The following is a 20,689-nucleotide window of genomic DNA, read 5'->3' as shown; positions in this document are numbered from 1 at the left end:
ATTCAAAGATGTGCACCCGCACCTGCAAACAGTGATGCAGAGGAGCCACGTGGCTGGTGATGCTGCTCTAGGCTTTCACAGAAACTGCCACCTCAGAAGCCACACAGTGGGCAGCCATATTGGATCTCAGCTCTGGTGTCACCTGACTTTCCTGCTACTTTGCGAGTGACATCAGTCTGATCTTGTCAGCATGGGATGTGTGATTTTGTCACACAGAGAAAACACTTTCCTACAGTGGAGGCTTGTGAATTAGTCACAGTACAAAAAAAAAAAAGATACACCCATATTATTTAACTTGTGGGAAGAGGGCAAGACTGAATAATAAATGCTGATAGCGGCTGCAAATACAGTCCACAAATGAAAGAAAAGTCAGAGCAGAGGTGAGATTAGATAAGAAATCAAGAATGCTCATTTTAATGGGCCCAAGGTTAAAAAGAATAAACACCATGGCTGTAATGCATAGCAGTGTTATAGCTACTGTCCACTACAGTATATAACAGTCCTGCTACTCCAGCAGAGTTAAAAGGGAAGAATAGACTTCATCCTGTCAGCTCCTCTGGGGATTAGCTTTGCTATTGTCTGCTTCCCTGTCTATACACATACAGATGCACACATGCACATACTGTACAATATGTGTGCGGATGCAAGCATACAGACATATACACACAGCAAACACGTAGCAAGCATGTGCACGCATAAACATATATGCTATCAAATAACACAATCTGCAACATGCTCGCTCACTCATTCTCATAGCTTCTGGTTGTTTGTTTACCACACATGAGAAATTATTTTCACTTGTTTATGGCATTACATTGGTCATGTTCAGTCACTTCCATAAAGAGCAACATGCATCTCCATCTCTATTTTCAATCATGAGCAAAAACTCCACAAAAGTTGACCTTAGCCCTGAAGCAAACCGAAGTGCTGATAGCGATTAAATGCAAGACAAAACACAGCTGATTACGTCCTTAAAATATTCACTGTGCTTCGATACTGCATGCTCTGACATTGCACATCCCATTCAGTTATGTTCTCAAAACACCACATGTTTATAAGCCATATGAACTTGAATTCCATCACTATACCGATAAGACAGACAGGGTCATCAGCAGCGGGGAGAAGATGCATGTGAGACATTTTTGCAGTTACGGTAAGTATTTTAGGCTCATACTGTTTTGCTGTGTCATGCCTAGCACTGGGTCACCTCCAAAAACGCTGCAAACCAAGGTGGAGCACTGTGAGTGAGTGAGTGAGTAAGCATTTTACACCTACCTTGCAGCCTCTGCATCACATTGGCAATGTCCCGAGAAGAGTGTCCGTAGTGCCGCGGTGATGCCATGCTGCTGTCCTGAGGTCACCGAAGTCACGTCCAAACTCCTGCACGTCACCCCAGCAGCGCTCTCATGCTCTTGATTGAGGACGCAGACGGGGCTGCAGTAGTTTTGTGTCTTCACAGTGAGTTCAGGTTGTCAAGATTGTCCATGTTGCTGTGTCTCTCCTCTCAAGTCATCCCTATTGCAGTAGCAGTCTGCAATCCTCTCACTCAGCGAAGCTCCTCCTCCCCTGATGATGATGATGTAAGTGCATACAGTATGTGTATGTGAGCTTACTCCTGCAGACAGCCTCCTGGTCTGCATGCGCTGCCATCTGCTGTCCAATAAGAAGGGATGACTCTTCCATCTCATTGAGATGTCAGGACCAATAGGGTGTCAGGTATCTTCTCGTGCCCACTGTTTCCACTCTAAGAAAGGTGTGTGTGTGTTTGAAAAAAGTGTGTACCAGCAAGTGAGAAAGTGAGAAAGAGACAAAATGATGGAAGGAGAGAGGACAGAATTAGCTGCAGCTAATCTTGTCTGTGATGGCAACAACACGTTTCTACATTTTGTGAATTTAGAAAAAAAAACAAGCATCGTCTCACCACATTAAAGGGAAAATCCACCCTAAAACAGAAGTGACATTGTGACGTTCCTGTGATTTTGACAGTAAAGTCATAATCTTTGGATTAAAGCACTATATAAATGCAGTACATCCATCTACAAAACATAGACAACTCCGTCTATAGGCTGGAAATCAGCGCAGCAAGACGTTAATTGATGATGTCAGGTGACACATTTTGCAAAGCAAGTGGTGATTCATTTTGGTGGATACTACAATATCAGTTTGAAATATTTCATCTGCTGTAAATTAGTTGTATTTGATTGAATGGTTGAAGCAGAACATGAAAACATCTATGGATCCAGAATTTATTTGATTTACTTCATCAGGTTTAATGCCTCCTGAAATAATGGACAAATAAGGATGAATATTGGGTTTCTGAGAGCGCTGCTTTAAAAATAAACACAAGAAATTGGAGGCAAAACGAAAGCTCAAATATAAACTAATGGAAAGAACTAGTGGAGCAAATCAAAGCAGAAAATGACTTGATGGTATGAAACAAGATGAGTGTGCTATGCAAATTGAAGTCATGGAGGCAATGAAAGAAATGAATGTGTAGATGGGTGGATGTGTACATATGAAATACATGTATGATTATGTATGCTCATTTAAGTCTGTAAGTGAGCATAATGAGTACATTATAAGTACACATACAGTATTTTCTTTTGTACTAATGTAAATGTGTACTAGGTTTCACTGCTACACACTGTTTTCCCCCCTCTTCCAAATTTTTGCCTATTTCCTTCCTATATTTTCTTTTTATGATTCAAATTTGCAACATAACTCCCACCAGTTGTAAACAATATAATTAATTTGGGGTTATGAACCCAGACATTACATAATTATTGCAGTGAACTGGTGATATTTAGTATAGATTAGAGTATGTTTCAGATGTAGGGTCTCTGACTGTGACTCATAAAGTGTCCTCATATTTCAGAAAAGTCACCATCAGTGTCGTCATAGTGCACTATGGGTCGCTCCGTTATCCACTGCCGATTGAACAGCTCAAGGATTTATCTCATGACATCATCACTACAGTCTGCCCTCCTGCTGCTCTGGTTAAAGGGGGGCAAAACAAATCCTGTACAATATGTCAGGAAAAACAAATTCAAAATTTTGCTTTTACAATAATATGTAAAGACACTAAAAATTGCATCTGGAAACTGCAGGTGAAATTGTAATATCACTAAACAATATTCACAACACACCCCTGTCTATAACACCTTCCTCTCAAATTCAATATATATGAATATATGCTAGTCCACAGCAGATCAATGCCACTCTTTGAAATGCAGGAGGGAAGTGTGATGAACCACTAGGCTCTGAGCACTTATCGCGATGTGTAATCCCATTAGACCAGTCCTTTCATCGTCATCTCAGGAGGGCTCTTAGAAGAGCTGAAAGGGGAGCTACGCTGCTCTGACCACAGCCTCATTCAATAAAGTGAGAGATAGAGGAGTGGGCATGAAAAATACAAAAGCTGATAAATTCATCATTGACTGCAGATTCTCGGCTTAATAATGTTTTTAATAATGACGCTGAGTGCAGAGACGTAAACACATTGAATTCAATCTAGTGTGAGTACAATGTTGTGCAATCTGCTTCTAAAATGAATTTACGGCGTGGCTTCATGTTAATGGGCTGGTGGCCTTTGGTGCAGGTGAATGAGAGTGATTATATGAATCTGAACATCCAAGTACAGTATAGATAAGGACAATTAGACATCCCTCCACAATCTATTTGTGAGTCCAGATTCCTAGATTTCTGCATTGTCTTGGGACTCTTTTGAAGCTCTGCTGTGTACTGTTTGTCTGCAGTGACTGAGTAAACATGATGTTTACCAGGGAAAAACACTCCTAGCCAAAATGGTATTGGGGGGAGGGGTGATTATTTAGATTTTTAGGAATTACTGAACATAAAAAACTCTCATACCTAAAAGCAAGCAACTGTGTTTACAGGGTACGATCAGCACACCTCACCGCCAAATTAAAGCTATGCTCATGTTTTACTCTTATTGTCACAAACCATTAAAGGCTGTGACCAAAATGTGCCAAGTGCAAACATTTTTATGATCCAGCCAAATTTCAAGCTTGCCTGCTCACAATTTTCATAACAAGGCCAGAGGCATATGAATTGCCTCGATATTTTACCTTCAAACCATAAAGTAATAACTAAATCAGCACTTCATGTTAATAAATGTACATATGAATCTAACCGTGTGGCTGAGTTTGAATTGCCAGTGTATTGAAATGTGGTGGGATTTAGTCAGAATGGCCGGTTCCTCTCTCTGCAGCACGGACGGACTGCTGATTCCTACATTTTTTACGCAGCTCGGCTCGGGGTGACCTCTACCGTTCAGAGCCCCTCAGGACCACACAGATTCAGCAAAAGAGAGCAGAGACACTGCTGCAGCAGAGAGCTGAGACAAAGCACAGGGGTCAACAGGGAATCTTATCCTATAGTGGACAACCATACTCTGTTTTCTTATCTAATCATTGCACAGGCAGAGAGCTGAGAGCAAGACCGCCACTCTGTTAATCTCTCTCTTGCAAACTCAGCAGTTTTCTAAAATCTCATTACAAAGTTCGGTTGTCAACCTGCATGTTGAAACCAACATAATGCTAAAGAGAGATAGAAGATACTGTCCTGCAACCATATTTTACCCACTGCAAAACTGTCCATCTTTAAAAGACATTTAATCTATTGTTGTCTCTGATCATATTTTTCCTTGAACAGGGGGAACAAATCTTTACAGTTATAAATTATGTTAAATAAGTCACACTGATGTTTGTAGCTCAATGCATAACAAGGTTAGACATCAAAAAGATGTGGATTTATCTCTTACAAGCTGTTCCCACTGTTCTCTATGTGAAAAAAGGCTACAATATAACACAAATGTTTCAAAAACTAAACTTCAAATCACTGCCAGAAGTCAAATCACACCATTCTTCATTGAGCTGTACAATGTATGTAATACCAAATTGAAAGATGAGTTTTCCTTGAAAGATGTGAGGAAGATGATGTGGTGTATGTATGCAATATAATGATCAGGAAGCATGTTACGAATGGAGGTTTTGCAAGGTAAACGTGAGATTTTACCTCAGTTCTTACATTATTTTTGTGGAAAAATAAAGATTAATTAGCTAACCTGGAATTTATTACACGATAGGATATTTATACAGGCTAGTCTACATGGACAGGTCTACATGTTTAATGGCCAGGTTGTGAGTGGACCTGCTCTCTCTGAAATTTTCATTATGTATAATGAAGTCTATATCCTGGAGTATTACTCCATCTACTGGTCAAGGAGAGAATAGAAGGAACATATAGTGGAGTCACACTAGTATTTGGCCTGTGAACATAATTCATGAGGGATTTTTTTTCCTATCCCAACATTGTTTCTCTTATAGGGCTGCAACTAACAATTATTTTCATTATCAATTAATATGACCATTCTTTTCTCGATTAATGGATTAGCTGTTTGTTGTCAGAAAATGATGAAAAATGTTGATCACCGTTTCCCAAAGTCGAAGATGATGTCCTCAGATATCTTCTTTTATCCCAACCAACAGTCCATAACCCAAAGATATTAGTTTAGTATCATAAAAGACTAAAGACAACTACAACCAAACATTACTGACCAAAGTAGTTGTAATGAATATTTAAGAAAAAATACCACTATATATCACTTGGCCCCATGCCCTTCTATGAACCTAGTTGCCAAATAAGTACTGTCCCAGAACAGCAAATTGTTAAAAAATACTGTTTAAGTAGTGATTGGTATGATATTGATTCTTTAAATCTATAGATATTTAAAAACTCCTCACTTTCATCCATGTTTCTTGACATTGTCACCTACAATCTTGAAATCCTTGGACAAAGCCAAAATCCTTATAAAATCCTTGATGTTGAGGACTGAACACTGCAATTTCCTCCACTCCGCCCTATGACATTTTAACAAAGCTAATTACCATCAGCTATGAACTTTCACTATAAAGGTTTAAAGAATGTCTGCTCCACCTATAAGCAGAACAGTCCATCACCTTCCAATTACACTATAACAGAACACAATGGCCACACATACTATTTCAGAGCCATATGGGTGTTTGGTGGTTATTTTGGACAGGTTTTACAGCGCAGCTAACAATTAAAGGAAGTCCTAACTTTGGCCATTCTCTCTCTCTCTTTGCCAGTCAGGAGTCTAAAGGGTTTCAAGTTCTTAATATAATACACCCACACAAAGATTTTGTTTGAAAATCAAAAAATGTTTTGTTTTTGTTGGATAGGAGTAATAGGTCATGTTGATTAGGGTGGAGGTGAAGGTGAAGGACGGTTTCTGATCAACTTCTAGATTCTGAACATGAAACTGGGCTGGGGAAAAAAAAGGAAGTTGATGGAGCAAATAGGCAGGTCTACATTAGATGCATACCGATACGACTACTCGCATCCTTCCTTCGCCTGTATAGATGACCTGGCAGATTTGGGTTGGATTGGATTACTGAAGTACCGCTGACAATGGAATCAACTAACACTAGAGCTTAATTTTCATTGACTGTACCCTGATTTATTAACAGCAGAAAAAAAAAACAACTCAAAAGTGCTCAAAGCAACAAATGGTGGGAGTATGCAGAGTGCATTTTCTATCTTATCAAACTACAATGTTTTCACTGGATCTCTCCAACTTGAGAAAGGACCAGACGTCCAACGCAGGCACCACTGACCTGGCAGACACTGTGGAAAGACTGAGCTTACTAACAAAGAGGCTGAAAATCAGAAGAGGCAGATATCCACACACTCACAGGCTGTTTAAAAATGCACCAGTGTAGTATCTTTTTTTTTTTTTGCATCATTACAACTGAGTATTAAAAGCACTTACAGCACTGTCACTATCCATCAAAGCTGAGGTTTTGCCTTCAACGCCCGTTTAAGACCCAGGACTGTTACTGCTACTGCAGCTAATGGCACAACTGTTGCCTGTGGTCTCTGTGGAGGAAGTAAAAATTATGAGAGATTGAAATATTTATCCTTTCTGAAAGGAAAAAAAAATATTGGTGAGTGTGGTGAACTGTCCTATGGAAAAAGCTGAAGGAATGGGTCTTATGGCACAGGGGTTATTCTGTTTTACATTAATCAACCTGAAGGAAATGATGGGAGAGGAAGTGATTACAGCAACACCCCGTCTCCCCACCTCCAGGATCTCTGTCCTGGATAGATAAGCCACTCCTGTTGCTAATTTCAAGCAGAAAAGCAGGAAATGTGACAGTGTAGTTTTCCGCTTCCATAAACAAGACGACTGCCAGAGTTAGCCGCCAGTCCTGTGTGCCTCTGGGCTGAGTCTCCCTCTGAGGGAGACAGACACAGAAAGACAGAGAAAGTGAGCAAGGGAGGAGAGAGGGAGAAAGTGAGAGAACAGGAAAGAGGGGGGACAGAAAGACAGGAAAATCCATCAGAAGAGAGAAGAGAGACGGGCAAGAGTTGACAGAAGAAGAGGAGAAGGGAGAAGAAGAGAGAGTTAAAGACAGACTGAACAGTCTCTCTTCTTCTCCTCTGACACAACAGAAAAAAGTCATGGCTGAGAACAACACAAATGTCTTTCTGGAAATACTTCAGTCTTTCGATGCTGGTGAGTTTTTTCTAACTTCCCGTCTCTTTTAGCTGGTCTTTTTCATGTGGTCTCTCTGATTGGCATCGCTGTTTCTCTCAGGAATTCAAATTAATCACCTCTCTGGAATAGATACAATATGTGGGCCTGATCTTCTTTTGAAAACAACTATCAAACTTAATAGAAATTTTTAAGAAGTCTTTCTCGAATTTAAGAAGTAACATAATACACACACAAAGTCTATAGAGTACTTGTATGTTTTCTTAGTGTTTTTCCCCCCCCTCAGTTTTCCCAAAAGTCATTTCCAGATGATTTCTGACCAAAGTCTGCTTTTAGCTTTCCCAAAGTCATAGAGAAAACTGCTGTGGAAATATGGACTTGTAGCAGTAGATTCGGTCATTTTAATGTTTAACTGTATTGAAAGGAAATTGATTTGTTTTCCCTGGCTGCCGTCCAACAGGATTTGTCTTAGCAGCTGCATTCTCTCTCTTCTCTCAAGCACGCTTATGCTGGCACTACTGCTTCCAAGGCGAAGAAGCAATGAGCAGAAAAGTCAGTGCCCTTGTTTAATGTGGGACTGAAATGCAATCAGATTGTTGTCTGCAAAGGGCTTGCTCTGGTAAACATGAAAGAGGAAAGCCTATTATTATTTTGTCAAGGGGCACCATCTTGCAAGACACTGTTCCTCCACCATTTGTTACAGATGTTTTTTTCAGATCTTGGTAAGAGCATAGATTCTAATTAAAATTCTTTCCATTCCTAGGGGATGACAAAAAAAAGATAATATGGATAAAGTGCATTTATATGTGTTATATGTACGTAACATTTTCTGTACACTCTGGCCCCTCACAGTGAAATGTTAAAAAGTTAATGGGGCTGGAAAAGAAACCACATAGGGAGACCAAAAATATGAGTGTTTGTAAAGGATCTACTTAAATTACATACTGTGACACAGATAATAAAATATAAGATATATGATTTATTTCTTTCTTCCCAGTCCCTCTGATCATAGCTTTCTGTGTGTCCATGGCGGTGGGCCTGGTCTTGGGGGCCCTCATTTACGTGATCCTGACCTGGATGTCCCGACGCAGAGCAGGCTCTGCCAGCATCACCCGCCGCCCGCCTCGCCAATCGCGCACCTCCCCTCGATCCCGTCCAGGCTTCAACCGCAACAGCAGCTACGACCGGCGGAGCAACAACAGTTTGGTCAGTGCTGCTTTTAGCTTCCACCGCCAGACTTCCTCACCAGATCACCTCGACCCACTGGGGCACAAATCCAGCTTTAGGGCCTCAACCTTCCATCCTCTCCTCCAGTGCAGCCAAATCGCAAGGGAGGCAGAGGAGGGGAGCCAGACCACGCTGCCTCGGACACCGACCTTGACAACCTCAGCTGGATCGGCTCAAACAGCGACTCATCCAGCTGCCACCCCACCCAGACCTGAGTCATTTTGGGGGAACAATGGCCTCAGGGGTTTCCAAGCTACACAGACCCCACCTCCAGCGTATGAGAGCATTATTAGGGCTTATCAGGAAACATGCACCTGAGAGGAGGGAGAGCGCCAGGCTGACATTAACTGAATGAGCCCAGAGTTGTAAATGGATTTACAAATGATATTGGACTAAATCTGTACTGATTTGTATGACCAGGTGGATCTGGGTGGAAAGACCAAGGAAGTCAAGGTCATTGAGTATCCTGCTCATACAGCAACAATTACACTCTGAACCAAAAATCCATTTTGTATGTCTTTTGGTTTGTTAGTAGATATCTGTTCTTGACATAAGCATACTTGCCTTTCATCATTCAATACTGATACTTCAACAATGTTGCAATGGCTGTTTAAGAACAGAAATGACTATATTTTAATAATAGAGTTGCCTGGTGAATGTACACTAAAGAATATGTTGGTGCTGATCATGGCAATGACATATTGAAGAGAAGATGCACTACACTCCAATGATTTTACTATATTACAGATGTTTTGACCACACTTGGTCTTTCTCAAGGCAAGTTCCCATGGCCCATTTGTCCATTTCTTGTAATCTTTAAGCTTGGTTATTGATACATCTGAACATTTTTGGGACATAGTCTAAAAGGTATAGTCTTTATGGTGTGTCTCTTAGTGGTTGTACTTGACACTTGTGTTGAACTTGCCTTAAGAAAGAACTGAGTGTGGCTGAAACGTCAGTCATAAAATAAAATCTAATAAAATCTTCTCCTCAATATGAATCTTAACACTAAGCAGTCAGTATTTAGTGGTGATTGACATCCGTGTATGCTTGCAAATAATCTTTGTTTAATTTAGACGAGGCAAAAATCTAAAAATAAATTTTATTATCTAGGTATTTATGATGCATGGCAAGATTTCCGGTTTGCCCCTGCTGATCATCTGATAACTATGCAAAAAAAGAAAGAGAAGCATGCTGTGTAGCTCAAAGGAAGACAAGTGCTTGTGTGTTAATCTGTAATTAATCAATTGAATATGTGTCATTGAAATATCTTTACAAAACCCTGTTAGGGGCAGATTTAAATTTATTTGATGTTTTTTTTTTGTTTACTGCCTCACACGTTTTTTTGCAGAGCTGTGGTATGTGGGTGTGTGTGGCATTCAAAGTAATTTAGTGTGTGTGTGTTTGCATGTACAGTATGTGTGAGCATGAAAGAGTCACAGAGAAGTGGGCATTAAGTGTCTGAAGTTCTTTTATTATGTATGTTTGAATGTAATTTACTGAAGTTTGCTCATAAGTTAATGCAATAAAAAAAAAGAATTAAAAGTATGAAAACTGGGTTTTACATTAATGGACATAATAATGTAAACACCCAGCATCAACAACTCTTTTTGTGAAGCGTCTTCTGTGTGATTACAAGCTTTATAGAGCTGCAACGATTAGTCAATTAATTGATTAGTTACCAAATATTAAATTCATCGCCAACTTTTTTGATTGTCCATTTTGATAACTATTTCTTGAGGGGTGAACTAGTGAACTACAGTGAAGTTTGGGAGGTGAAGGACAAGGGTGCCCTCAGCGCCCTTGAGTTTAGACCCGCCCTCCTCACAGCAGAAACACATCATACAGATATTTTCTTACATGTAGATAAAATGTGACATGCTCTCCAGTGGTGGACGAAGTACTCAGATCCTTTACTTGAGTAAAAGTAGAAATACTGTCATCTAAAAATACTCAATTACCAGTAAAAGCCCTGCATTGAAAATGTTACTTAAGTGAAAAGTACAAGTATTATCAACAAAATGTACTTAAAGTATCAAAAGTAAAATTACTCATCATGCAGACTATGTTATTTTATTATAGTATATTATATTGTTTGTTTCTATCATGAACAATATATATGAAATCATTTTAATGTTGTGGTTTATCGATGTGAAATTTTAGATACATTGGTTAGATTTATAGTAATAGTACTGCATCTTATTATATTATATTTAAGTGTACATTTTGTATAGCACCTTTCACACAAAGTGCATAACACATTTTTTTAAAAAGAAAAAAGAGCGTCAATTGAAACAACAGTTAGAATATTAAAATATATTATTTTATGGAAAATCTTCATCTGAAAAGTAACTAAATCGGTCAAAATAAATGTAGTGGAGTAGAAAGTACAATATTTTCCTCTAAAAGGTATTAGAGTGGAAGTATAAAGTACGTCAAATGGAAATACTCAAGCACAAGTACTGCAAAGTTGTACTTTAAGTACAGCACTTGAGTAAATGTACTTAGTTACTTTCCACCGCCGGTGTTGTCATAACGCTACACATAAATTCACACGCAGTGTAACGTTACAGGATACGTTCAATATGTTTTTAATAACTTTGAAGCTCTTTGCTGTTACTCTGATGACGTATTATTTGTGAGACGAGTTTACGTTGTGTTTATGAACCGGGACATAACGTTCAGTCGGTAGCCGTTTTGAACGCCTGTCAGTCGGTAAATAAGGTAATGTCACCGTTAAAAAACGAAAGTAGAACTCGTTAAAATTGTTAACTTTAGTCAGCAGTCTGGGTAGATTAGCGGTAAGCTCTTAAAATGTAGTCTATGTAAATGTTTGTGACGGTTGTGTTAGCTAAAGGTTCATTTAGCTACCGGTGTTTGAGCTAAACTAAGCTGTGTGTGAAACGAAGCCTGCTTTGCTTTCTCAGTGAAACATCAAGACTGACAGCTGAGACACAACTGGCTTTTTCCTAGTTATATTAGAGACAGGTAGCTATCGACCACGCTAGACTCATGAATTAGTTAATGTCTCTGAACTTCGGCTAGCTTGCTAATGTAAAAACAGTTGGCGTTAACTGTCACAAGTTAAATATAATATTGACGCTAAATCTTGGTGTTGGCTTTATCGCTAGTTGGCGTTTGTACAATAAATATGCTGCAGGTAAAGTGTAATTTATGTACGTGTTTTCAAGTAACGTTAGCTTTTGTACAAACAGAGACTTCCATGATCATTGTCCACATGCCTGACCCTTTTCATATAGAGTCAGACATGTGGACATTGACAGCTGGTTTGTAGTGTGGTCTGATGTACCGTAACATGCAGGCGGAGGATGTCTGTTGCTGCTCTACGTTTGATCCGCTGTCGGAGACTGAGCACAGCTGGGCCACCTGGTGTGAAGAAAGTGCTACAGTGGAAAGATTTAAGTGAGTTTATTGGACTCACGAGCACACCGCTTATTGACAACAATCTCACAGAGCTAGTGACTTTAAATGTATTGATTTACTTGATTGACTCTGAGAACAGCTTTAAAACCTTGTCTAATATCGATCTCTTTCCTGTTGGAATCTAGGGCAGGTTGCGAAAGTCACTAGTGCGGTTGTCTTGGGGTAAGTTTAATTTCAACCTTGACTGCGACATTTCTGTGAAATGTACTGTCAGCGTGCCTCAGTTTATCATCACCTCTCTACAGGGGCTGTCTTTTTATTACTTATGAGGTGGTTGCCTTGGACAAGGCTGTGACCATTGACACTAGTGCCATTCTTCAGGAGAAGTACAAGTCTTACATTTACCTGAAAGCCACTCCCTCAGATGAAAAGGAGAACCTTACTGCAGGTACTGAATGTCATTCACCTTAAAACTTTGTATAAAACTTAAAGGACTACGTTTTTTTAGATTTATTTTTAGTTTTGATGTGTTTTTTGGACACTGCCCTATTACCCAAATCAGCTGGATGACATCTGGCTAATATGCTGAGTGGCTGTATTTATTTCTTGGATGAGCACAAAATGATAACCAGTTTACCATGTCCAGGTGCTCAGTGACATCTGCTATCATGACTTCCTGTCGTCCCTTCCTTCCCCTCTCTAGTGTCTTTCCTGCCTGCATATTTGGGTCAGTCTGTTGACTGATCTCACTTCCATTTGTCAAGGTTCACTTATTTCATGGAAACAGTCAACTATCAACCTACACTGAGATACCAACTAGCAATCATTATAAGATAGTTTTCTTAGAAGTGTTTTTATATAAATGTAATTCTGATTTTCTAGAAGGTCACAATAGTCCTTTTTGCACTGTGTGTCTTTTCCAGGGCTCACACACAAAGCAAGGAGGGAACTACATAAAGTAGCGAGACGGTTTGTGGAAATATCCTCTAGGCTTTTGCTGCGATCATTAGATGGTAAGAAACCAAAAGTTGCCTTCATATCAAATCAGCTGGAAATCACACTGGAAGTGCACAGTGTGAAACTGCAGCACTTCCTCAAATGTTTCTTGGGACTAGAAAGCAGATGTTGTTGCTAATAGAGACATATAAATATTTATTTTCCGAAAAATATAGTTGCACGCTCAGTTTACATGAAGGCCAAAGGAAGCACCTGTCTTGTACATGCACATCCTGTTTTAGAAATATCATAAAGTTTGTGCCTTCATGTGTATATGAGCAATTGCCTAAAGAATGTAGCAATGTGTGACAACTTTTTCATTAAATTATATTCCAGTAAGACACTAAATAAATTAACTTTTGATCTTTTAAAAATCAATAGCTGCCAAGTTGGTGACACAAAGTTTGCAACCACAAGGTTTGTAAATTAGTAGTTGTTGTAGTAATCTGGCAGTGGTCCTGTAGATACTGTTAGTTAGTCACAGTAGATACTGTTTGAATGTAAGTTCACAGTTCCCTTTAGGGTATTTATGGCACACTTTGTTCTCTAAGTGTTCAGCCAGTCAGTTTGTTCTGTATTTGTATGTCTTAGAGCACTTCAGTCATGTGGATGCAGACCCACATGAAGTGGCATTATGGGTCCTGCTGAAGAGGACGCAGTCGGCCACAAAGGCCATCAGACTACAGGCTGTACAGGAGCTTGCAAAAAATCACCACTGGCACGGTAAAATACATAAAAAAATGATGCATATATCACTTGAATTTACCACACGTGAACTGTGGTAAGATCACGCCTGTTGTCAATAATGCAGACTACCAGTACCAGACAGCAGCCCAGGTAATAGACCAGAGAACAGCAGTGGGCCTGGCTCGGACTCCTCAGGTAGACCTGCGGTTCTTCCGGCCCGCTCCTGCACTGCCTGACCTAGAGGATGTACGTACCTTCATGAAATAGTCTATTATGTAGAATATCTCAATTTTTTTCTCTATCACTTGCAAACCAGGCTCATCCACAGACTGTGTTTCTATACCAACAAAATAACATAATCTGTTTTAAAGTTTTAGTTCTTTTCTTTTTGTGTATTTCTTTGCAGCCTTCTCAAGAAACTAGGTTTGCGATGGTATGTCCTGTTAGAATAGGCTATTGTATGTGTAGCTGTTAATCCACAAGGGACAATAGCTACTATTCATTATGTAGGCTGCCTATTGATCCTTCATCAGCTTTACGCCGCATGGGTATATAAAAAGATAACTACGATATATTATCAACTTCACAGGGTTTGTCAGCAGAGGATGGACTGAGGGAGCTGCTGGCGTCTCTGCCTCAGTCTGAGGTGGACAAATGTGTTCAATACTTCACCTCACTGGCCCTGAGAGAGAGCACTCAGTCTCTGGCAGCACAGCGGGTAATAATAACAGATCTTTAGGAAGATGACTGACTGGAGCACAAAAGAGCAGGACAATAACAATCTAATGTATGCCCAAAAAGTTTGAAAATTCAAATGTTTAAATCCTCTCACTAACATGCTCGCTTTCTTTAATGTTGTAGGGTGGTCTGTGGTGTTTTGGTGGTAATGGGCTGCCCTACGCCCAGAGTCTCACCTCTGTTCCCTCTGAGAAGGTGGAATCCTTCTGCCTACAAGCACTGGTACAGCACTCCAAGGTAATGATGGTCAATAACCTACACATGACCAGACAGGGGGAAATGCAACATAAAAACAGCACATCTTGTCTAATTCATAATATAATGAGATAATCCAAAGCACAAAGCGCCTTTTGATTTAGTTCAGTCAATTCTGTAGATTTGTGTGTTACATGGATGGAGGAACAAGTATTTATAGTAGTGTTTTAATTGAGTACACTGGACACACCATCCTTTAAATTTCATGGTTTCTGAACAAAAACAGACATAACTTCATTATCTCATCAGTTAATGCGGTCCATGCTTGAACACATCTCTTGTTGGATTAACTTATGCAGAGACTGTGGTTAATACCTTGTTTTAATTGCTATGTAAATCTTCTGAACTTACTGAAACACGTTTCTTGTCTGCAGGTCCAGAGTCACTGTGACCCCATAGTTGCCAGTGGGGGTCTACAGCTCCTCCAGAGGGTTTATCAGCTCCGTAGAGACTCCCTGAAGATTCAGAGGAACATTGTTCGCATCATAGGAAACTTGGCAGTCAATGACAGTGTTCACCAGGCCATAGTGCAGTCTGGTAAGTCTGTAACTCATCAGATGATACCACAGAGATTCTGGTTATGTGTAATATTGACTGGTGATAGTGAGGATGCTATTAAAAACAAGATCTACATCCTTCTTTTATATGTGCTGAATTCATCTACAACTTGGATACTCTCTAATCCCTGTTTATATAATAGGTCTTACCATTTACATGAAACCAGTTTTTTAACCACAGCTACCAATTATTAGTCAATCCAGGCTCATATTACAGTATTTACACATGTTCTCTGCTTTTAATACTTTTTGTCTCAATTGTTTGAACTGAAAACTGAACAACAGATTATAACGGATCTGATCTTTTATCCCCTTTACTCCGAACCTTTGTAACAACTTCAGGCTGGGTGTCTGTCTTGGCTGAGATGATGCAGTCTCCTCATGTTATGCAGGCGTCTCATGCAGCTCGCGCTCTAGCCAACCTGGACAGGGAGACGGTGAAGGAGAAATACCAAGATGGCGTCTATATCCTCCACCCACAAACACGTGACAAGTAGGAAAACAATTCTATGTTTATATAATTTTATGACGTATTAGTTTCATTTTATTTTACATTTTAAACCAACACTTCTCCTGGACAATGTGTTAATTTCCAGCCAGCCAATCAAAGCAGATGTGCTGTTCATACATGGGATTCTAGGGGCAGCCTTTAAGACATGGCGGCAGAAGGACCAAAATTTGTTAGAGGAAGAGAAGGACAAAGAGAGCAGGGATGATTACACAGAATGCTGGCCAAAGGTAAGAAATACACCACAAGTGTGTTTTATTAGTTATAGTATGGCACTGTGTCTTGACACTTTCCATGTTTCCCCCCTACTCTGAATATAATGGCTATGAATTGATCTTTGTATACACAGAGGAGATTTAACATTGTTTGGTGAGTTCTCAGTGTGTGTTTTTGTGTTCTTTACTTCACAGTCATGGTTGGCTGCTGATTGTCCAAATCTGAGAGTACTATCAGTGGAATATGACAGTCACCTCAGTGACTGGATGGCCAAGTGTCCTGTTGAGACTCAAAGGTGAGGAGTCTGCAGTGTCTTCATTTGTCTACTTGTGTTTAAGCATGTACAGTTATTACTGCTGTGCAATTATGGGCAAAATGATGATCCAAAGTATTTTTCAGTGAGCCTTATTGTTTTGCTAAATACTAATAGTAATCTGAAGGACAGGTTCACGATTTTTCAGGTTCACAACAGTCAGGTGCCCGTATGAACACTAAAATAGGTTTTTCTTTCAATAATCATTCCTCCTGTTAATACTGGCCATTAGAGGATCCCTTCATAATGTACTTATAATGTAAGTGATGGGGCCAAAATCCACAAGCTTCCTTCTGCACAAAAATGTATTTAAAAGTTTGTCTGAAGCCAATATAAAGTTTCAGCCGTCCAAATGAGTCAAATCAAATAGATATCTTTCAACATTAGTGTTTTTAGTGCCAAAGTCCCTTTTTTTTGGCTTTACTGGCCATGGACCAGCCATATAACTGCAGTTGTGGGTGGGTGGGTGAGTGAGTGAGAGAGAGTGAGACCGTTAGTCGGCCGGCCGAGTGTTGGAGTTTGAAATGAATCGGCGTGACACGATGGAAGTGGAGAACAGCAGCGCAACGCAGAGCGACTGTGTTTCCTGCTCCGAGTTCTGATGCTCTCAGTTTCGGTGTTAAATGCAGTGAAGTCGACTAAACTCCTGTTTAAACAGAGTCGTACCAGCGTCTCTGCTGTCTCCTCCTCTACCGTCCAGTGTGATTGAGTCTCCAGCTGACAGCGCTGTCAACAGCCAGCAGCAGAGATGCTCGGCAGTGTGTTTGGATTTTATAACTGAACTAATACCTTAATACCTTAATAATAGCTTTTATTTCTTTGAAATTTTCACATTACAAACGATGAACAGCAGCATTTAAACACAAGTCTTACAGGTAAAACATGCGACTCATGTAGCTGTTAAATCAGTTTAGTGTGGGGCGACTGCTCTGCAGGTGCGCTTTATTTGACTGCAACTGCAGTAACCAAACAGAGATTAGCCTCCTGAATTTGCACTCAAAATGCTGTCAAAATTTACAATTTCCACCAAAGCATCCATAATCATCAACCAGGAAAGAGGCAGAAAAATGGTACATAAAGGCATGAGGGAGAACGCACAGTTTAAGAACCACAAATAACTCTGATCACTCTGACAGAACACTCAATACAGAGTGAAAAATGAGACATCCACAGAGTGAAACAGATGAAAGAGCAGGGGCAGTTAACAGATAATTAGAATAGTTATAATTAAAATGAAAACAAGTTCTCTTTCAAATACAAACTGACAGTTCCAACAACGTGATGTTGCCTGATGTTCTCTGGACAGCAAATTACTGGGACCACTACAGAAAATTGCAGATGAACACTTAATATCCAGGAATTCACATTGTAGACGCTACCACTGACTATTCCTGTAACAAACTGGCTGTAGTTTCACATGATTGACCATGCACAGTCTAGTCATATACTAGGTTTTGACTCAGTCTTTTTGATACTTTACTTCCACAGCAGCTCAACAGGGAAACACTGTCGAGGAAACACAAAGAGGGAATTTGATGCTAAAAAGACTGTATATGTGGCAGATATCCATTTGATATGACTAACTCAGACTGCTGAAGCCTCATATAAGCTTCAGATAAACTTTTAAATGTATTTTTGCACAAAATGACTGTGTGGACACGCTGTGGATTTTGGTCGCCATCACTTAGATTGAAAGCACATTTGAAGGGGATCTTTTAATAGCCAGTATGAACAGGAGGAATGATTACAGTGAGGAAAACCTCTTTCAGTGTTCATATTGGCACCTGACTGTTGTTTTAAGACAGACTTCAATAATTGTGAATCAGTCCTTTAAATATGTTGCACAAAATTATTTGTACTGCTCTATTGTTATCTAATACCAACATCATGGCTATTTTAAGCTACACATTATTAGTGGAATGTTTTACCATCTCCAATGCTATAGTACTATATTTTGAATCATTATTATATACTGTCACAATTCCAACAGGCTATAAATAAGCGAAAGGTTGATTAATTCTTTGTTTTGGCTCTTCAGGAAGTCTTTGGCCTACAGAAGTCGAGAGCTGCTAAAGAAGTTAAAGATGGCGGGAGTTGGAGAGAGGCCCGTGGTCTGGGTAGCCCACAGTATGGGAGGTATATTCTGTCATAACTTTATGTCTATGTAATGGTTTTTAAAGATAGTTTTTACAATATTAACTACCATGTAGAAGGCAGTATAATACATTACTACAAGATCAAAGCAAATTACTCTCTAATTAGTAATTCCTGCTTGCCTCTGTTCCTCTTGATGTCTTAATTCCATTTTACCACAAACATCTGATGTCTCTATTTATCTGGTAACTTATTCTATTACTGTTTTATAAATTTAATGTGATCCCCTGGCAATAGTAACGATAAAACGCCATACAAAGCCATTAAAATTACTCCATGTGTATTTTAGATTTATATACAGTTCATGGTTGGATGCTGCAGTGTTTTGTGAACGCTACATAAAAAACAAATGTCTGAATCTTATTCATACCTGCACTCTCATGTACATTTTAATAATGACTGTCCTTATCATAGGTATATCTCTACACTTAAACCTCATTGGTTCAGAAAATACTGGATACACTCTGTCTATTTACTGTTAAATTTCTCCTCCATTAGGTTTGCTTGTGAAAAAAATGCTGCTGGATGCCTCAGAGGATCCAGATATGCACGGGCTGTTAAAAAACACCAAGGGTGTTATGTTCTATAGTGTTCCTCATCATGGCACCTCTATGGCCGAATACTCGATCAATGTCAGATATCTCCTGTTCCCCTCTATAGAGGTCAGAGAACTTTGTAAAGGTGAGTGAATAATATGAACTCTGGGGTCCAAAAATCCTTTTATTTAATGGAAATTGTTTGATAATTAATGTAAGTTGTTGTTCTTGTGTTTTTAGACTCGCCAGCACTGCGCAACCTGAATGAGAACTTCCTGAATATCGCCAAAGAAAAGGAATTCAAGGTGTTAAGCTTTGCAGAGACGATGCCAACAAACATTGGTCCCATGATCAAGATACTGGTGGTACCGACACAGTCCGCAGGTATGTAACACTAGTGCACATGGAAAATAAGACGTGTGTAGCATAAATATGAAAGCACAAGCAAAAAGAGCATACCTATACTATATGTCTGTAATCTTGTTCCTTTGGCCCTTACTATAAGCCTGTTCTTGTTTCAGATCTTGGCATCGGGGATCTGATTGAGGTGGATGTAGATCATCTCAACATCTGCAAGCCAGAAAAGAAGGACTCATTCCTGTACAAGCGTAGTCTTCAGTTCATCCAGGAAGCACTGCAGAGCTACATCAGCCACTGACTCCCACTTACAACATAAAAACATTTAGTTAAACTATACTTGAAATGGGGGAAGAGTGCTATCATCCCTCCCCTCAACCAAATGGAAACATAACTGCCTCTCCTTGTTGCACATTTAAATGAATAACCACTAATGTGATCATAGTATGAAGAGATTAAGATTTATTTTACACACTGACATTTGTGATGAAAGAAACCTGGGTGCTGATTTTTTTTTGCTAGACATCCTCATAGATTGGTCTCTCACTTGTAAGTCTGATGAATTTTAAAGATAACTTGAACATTTTAAAGGTCATTGATGCTACGTTTACAACTTCTACAGAAAGTATGCTCTAGATTTTATTTTTCTGACCCTTTTTAAACCCATTTCATCTTAGACTTACAAGCTTAAAATATGACACATAGTGCTCACACTGTAATTTCTTATAGATGCGCTGACATGTCTTTGCCACTCATACTCTTCAGTAAGTCTGACCAGAGCCATGGTTTAAGAGTTTATTTTTATATTTATGTATTTTATTCTAACTATACTGACACATTGTGCCAAAACATTTCCCTTCCTGAGCCTTACCTGAAATGGACCTGTATTAATATATTAGTTCAGGTTGCTTTATTTATTTGTATAGGACTAATCAATTGGTTTTTAATCTCCATGTGTTTGCAGTCCAATTTCCACTAGCAATGCTGACAATAAAAAAGTGTAAGGTTGGAGGCTTCATTTGACTTGTCTATGCTGTGCTTTGACATTTATTTTCCTCTAAAAACATCTTTCTAATGCATATCTCACCTCTTAAAATATTTACACTACAGTGTTGTGAAATGTGGGATTTTCCTGGTGATGTGACAAAACTGATGTAAATCAACCTTTTTAAAAAAAAAAAAAAAAAAAAAAAAAAAAGGTTATTCCGGTCTGTTTTATCC

General features: G+C 39.3%; 3 protein-coding genes across 4 annotated transcripts in view; 2 read left to right on the top strand and 1 right to left on the bottom strand.

Moving 5' to 3' along the window:
* Nucleotides 1–15,269, bottom strand: part of syne1a (spectrin repeat containing, nuclear envelope 1a) — a 144,537-nt gene extending 129,268 nt beyond the window's left edge. Inside the window, exons 1-4 of the mRNA XM_044329976.1 lie at nt 15,179–15,269; nt 14,749–14,827; nt 6,815–6,921; nt 1,276–1,744 (exon numbers count right to left, since the gene is read on the bottom strand). Of these exons, the coding sequence (XP_044185911.1) occupies nt 1,276–1,342 (67 nt within the window). The 5' untranslated portion in view covers nt 1,343–1,744; nt 6,815–6,921; nt 14,749–14,827; nt 15,179–15,269. The remainder of the gene's footprint in view (nt 1–1,275; nt 1,745–6,814; nt 6,922–14,748; nt 14,828–15,178) is intronic.
* Nucleotides 7,438–10,284, top strand: myct1a (myc target 1a). The gene is made up of 2 exons (XM_044329973.1): nt 7,438–7,561; nt 8,538–10,284. The coding sequence occupies exons 1-2, from the start codon at nt 7,507–7,509 to the stop codon at nt 9,083–9,085; spliced, it is 603 nt and encodes a 200-aa protein (XP_044185908.1). The 5' UTR covers nt 7,438–7,506; the 3' UTR covers nt 9,086–10,284.
* Nucleotides 11,349–20,476, top strand: serac1 (serine active site containing 1). 2 transcript variants are annotated; one of them, XM_044329964.1, is made up of 17 exons: nt 11,349–11,491; nt 12,090–12,190; nt 12,337–12,373; nt 12,457–12,599; nt 13,075–13,164; nt 13,739–13,870; nt 13,959–14,080; nt 14,424–14,552; nt 14,696–14,809; nt 15,202–15,364; nt 15,727–15,877; nt 15,981–16,122; nt 16,303–16,403; nt 18,460–18,557; nt 19,074–19,256; nt 19,352–19,495; nt 19,633–20,476. In XM_044329964.1, exons 2-17 carry the CDS (start codon nt 12,097–12,099, stop codon nt 19,767–19,769), a joined length of 1,980 nt encoding a protein of 659 aa, XP_044185899.1. In that variant the 5' UTR covers nt 11,349–11,491; nt 12,090–12,096; the 3' UTR covers nt 19,770–20,476. The 2 variants fall into 2 exon arrangements, with proteins under 2 accessions (XP_044185899.1, XP_044185901.1); XM_044329966.1 differs by having other exon boundaries at nt 12,028–12,190.
* Nucleotides 20,477–20,689: the final 213 nt, after the last annotated feature.

The sequence above is a fragment of the Thunnus albacares genome, chromosome 16, assembly GCF_914725855.1.
Source record: "Thunnus albacares chromosome 16, fThuAlb1.1, whole genome shotgun sequence".
Taxonomy (NCBI): Eukaryota; Metazoa; Chordata; class Actinopteri; order Scombriformes; family Scombridae; genus Thunnus; species Thunnus albacares.
Note: the sequence above shows the minus strand (reverse complement) of the source record. Positions and strands in the feature narration are given on the sequence as shown.